This window comes from Carex rostrata, chromosome 17 (assembly GCF_964058835.1).
Source record: "Carex rostrata chromosome 17, lpCarRost1.2, whole genome shotgun sequence".
Taxonomy (NCBI): domain Eukaryota; kingdom Viridiplantae; phylum Streptophyta; class Magnoliopsida; order Poales; family Cyperaceae; genus Carex; species Carex rostrata.
Genome location: NC_135934.1, coordinates 1,756,247 through 1,758,423, shown reverse-complemented (window position 1 = coordinate 1,758,423; position 2,177 = coordinate 1,756,247). Strand labels below are relative to the sequence as shown.

Below are 2,177 nucleotides of genomic sequence, written 5' to 3'. Positions count from 1 at the left end.
AAATTTTAAAAATAACCCTGTTCCTCATTTTTTTTTTAAATATGCCCTGACCGCCTGGACCAGGGGCGGCCCAAAACACCAAGTGAGGCGCCCCAGGGCCCGGCGGCCCATACCCCAAGTGAGGCGCCACCCCCTGGGGCGCCCCATTAGTAATTTGGTTTTTTTTTTTTTTTTTTTTGAGAAATCTTAGTATTTTGATTTGAATAATTTTGTTGAAAAAAGTGTTGGGTTTATGTATATGTGTATGTCAAAAAATAAAATATTATGTATATGTGTATGTGTATGCCAAAAAATATAATATTTGATATATTTACGAAGTGATGTCGTAAATTTTTATAACTTTAATTTTTATTTTTATTTCTTTGGTGAACTATATGTATAATATACACACATACACATACACACATGCACATGCACATACACATACACATACACATATACACATACATATATACACATACACATACAAAAAAACTCACATATACATATACACATACACATACACATACACATACACATACACACACACACACACACATACACATACACATATACCAAATAAATCAATTCGCATAAGCAAAATAGCAAGTTTATCTGCCACCACGTCTGAATAAACCTAACAAACGACTAGTTCTTCTGGTACCAGTGGCAGGTGCGGCATTACTTGTAGAGGCTTGGCTACTAGATGATTGGCTTACAGGAGGAGGGGGTTGTGTTCTACCGGTTGCTTCAGCAACAACTCTGGCATTTTCTCTTTCGTTGTGTTCGTTTATTGCATCTAAATGTAACAATGCAATTCAGTTAGTAATATAATTAAAGCATAAATAAATTTTGTACAATTCTACGTACCTGCCCTGCGCCTATCGGAAACAGAACGGCGAGCCCGATTTCCCGACGGTCGCCTACCACCCATCTCGTCCATGGTCATTACAATACGCTTGTGTCTCCTCCTTCCCTTTCTTATCCATCCTTCTGAAGGTAATATTCTATCTCCGACATATGTAGGTCACTCATGCTGATCAGGATAAGAATGGAAAGATCCACCTCAAGTGGAAGCAAGGTAATCGGTACGGTACATGTCAGCAACATAGTGATCCTCACAGTAGTTCCTCACTCGGCATACCGCCATCACGTGACTGCAGGGTATGTGACTTAGCTGGGGTCCTTGGCATGTACAGGTTACCGCCCTGGCATCTCCGAATTTAACCACGTACTTGCAAGCCCTCTTGACAAACGCCATAGTGCCGTCTGGTTTACGGGTGGTAGGAACGTACTCATTTGGATTTTGCACTTCGAATTCTGTTCCATCGTTACCCATCGGGATCACGGTCATGGTTGCACCTTTGTCTCTGTGTCGTCTTAGTTTCTCCTCCACCCTTGTTGAAAATGACTGGTTCATCCTTATTAATTCTGCGGCCTTAGCACGCCGTTCCTGAAACCAGGCATTTAACTTGTAGAATGTGTCCTCTACAACTGCAGCCACAGGCAACATCCGGCTCTGCTTGAATACTGCATTCAGCGACTCGGATCCGTTGGTGGTCATAATTCCCCAACGCCAACCTCCATCCCGGGATTGATATATTTTCTCGTATGCTGGATCTTCGTTGACATCTCGGGGATTATTTTTCCCCACCTTCATTAAGTAGAGATTTGCCTTTGGCATGTACTACATAGAAAATAAGGAAATAGAATAATGTAAGTAAACAATTGTAGTAAAAAAAAATTGTTTTCTTAAAGTACAATAATATATGTAAACAATTGAAATGCATGTACCCTTGCAAAACTGCTAGTCATCTCTACCACCCTTCTCGGCTTTTTCTTTCTGCAATTCCATCTAAATGTATCAGTAACCCACGTGTCGCCTCCGGTTGCCTTGGAAAGGTTCTCCGCAACGTGTTGCATACACAACCTGTGCACACACTGGCCAGTACGTGTTGACTAACCGTAATCTTCACGATCAAAAACATATTTTATTCCTTTGTGCTGGTCTGATATCACACAGAAAAACTTCCCTTCCCCAATCACCCGTCTTCTTAAAAACTGCATAAAGAATCCCCAGTTCTCGCCGTCCTCTTTACGAACAATTGCAAACGCCAAAGGCAACAGCTGGTTCTCAGCATCATATGCGCATGCTATGAGTAGTCTCCCCTCGTAACGGCCAGACATGAAGCATACAT

At 41.6% G+C, this 2,177-nt stretch overlaps 1 protein-coding gene across 1 annotated transcript; it reads right to left on the bottom strand.

Moving 5' to 3' along the window:
* Nucleotides 1-1,045: 1,045 nt before the first annotated feature.
* LOC144568652 (uncharacterized) lies at nucleotides 1,046-1,902 on the bottom strand. The gene is made up of 2 exons (XM_078319024.1): nucleotides 1,774-1,902; nucleotides 1,046-1,666 (listed from the first exon to the last, which is right to left on the bottom strand). Exons 1-2 carry the CDS (start codon nucleotides 1,900-1,902, stop codon nucleotides 1,046-1,048), a joined length of 750 nt encoding a protein of 249 aa, XP_078175150.1.
* Nucleotides 1,903-2,177: the final 275 nt, after the last annotated feature.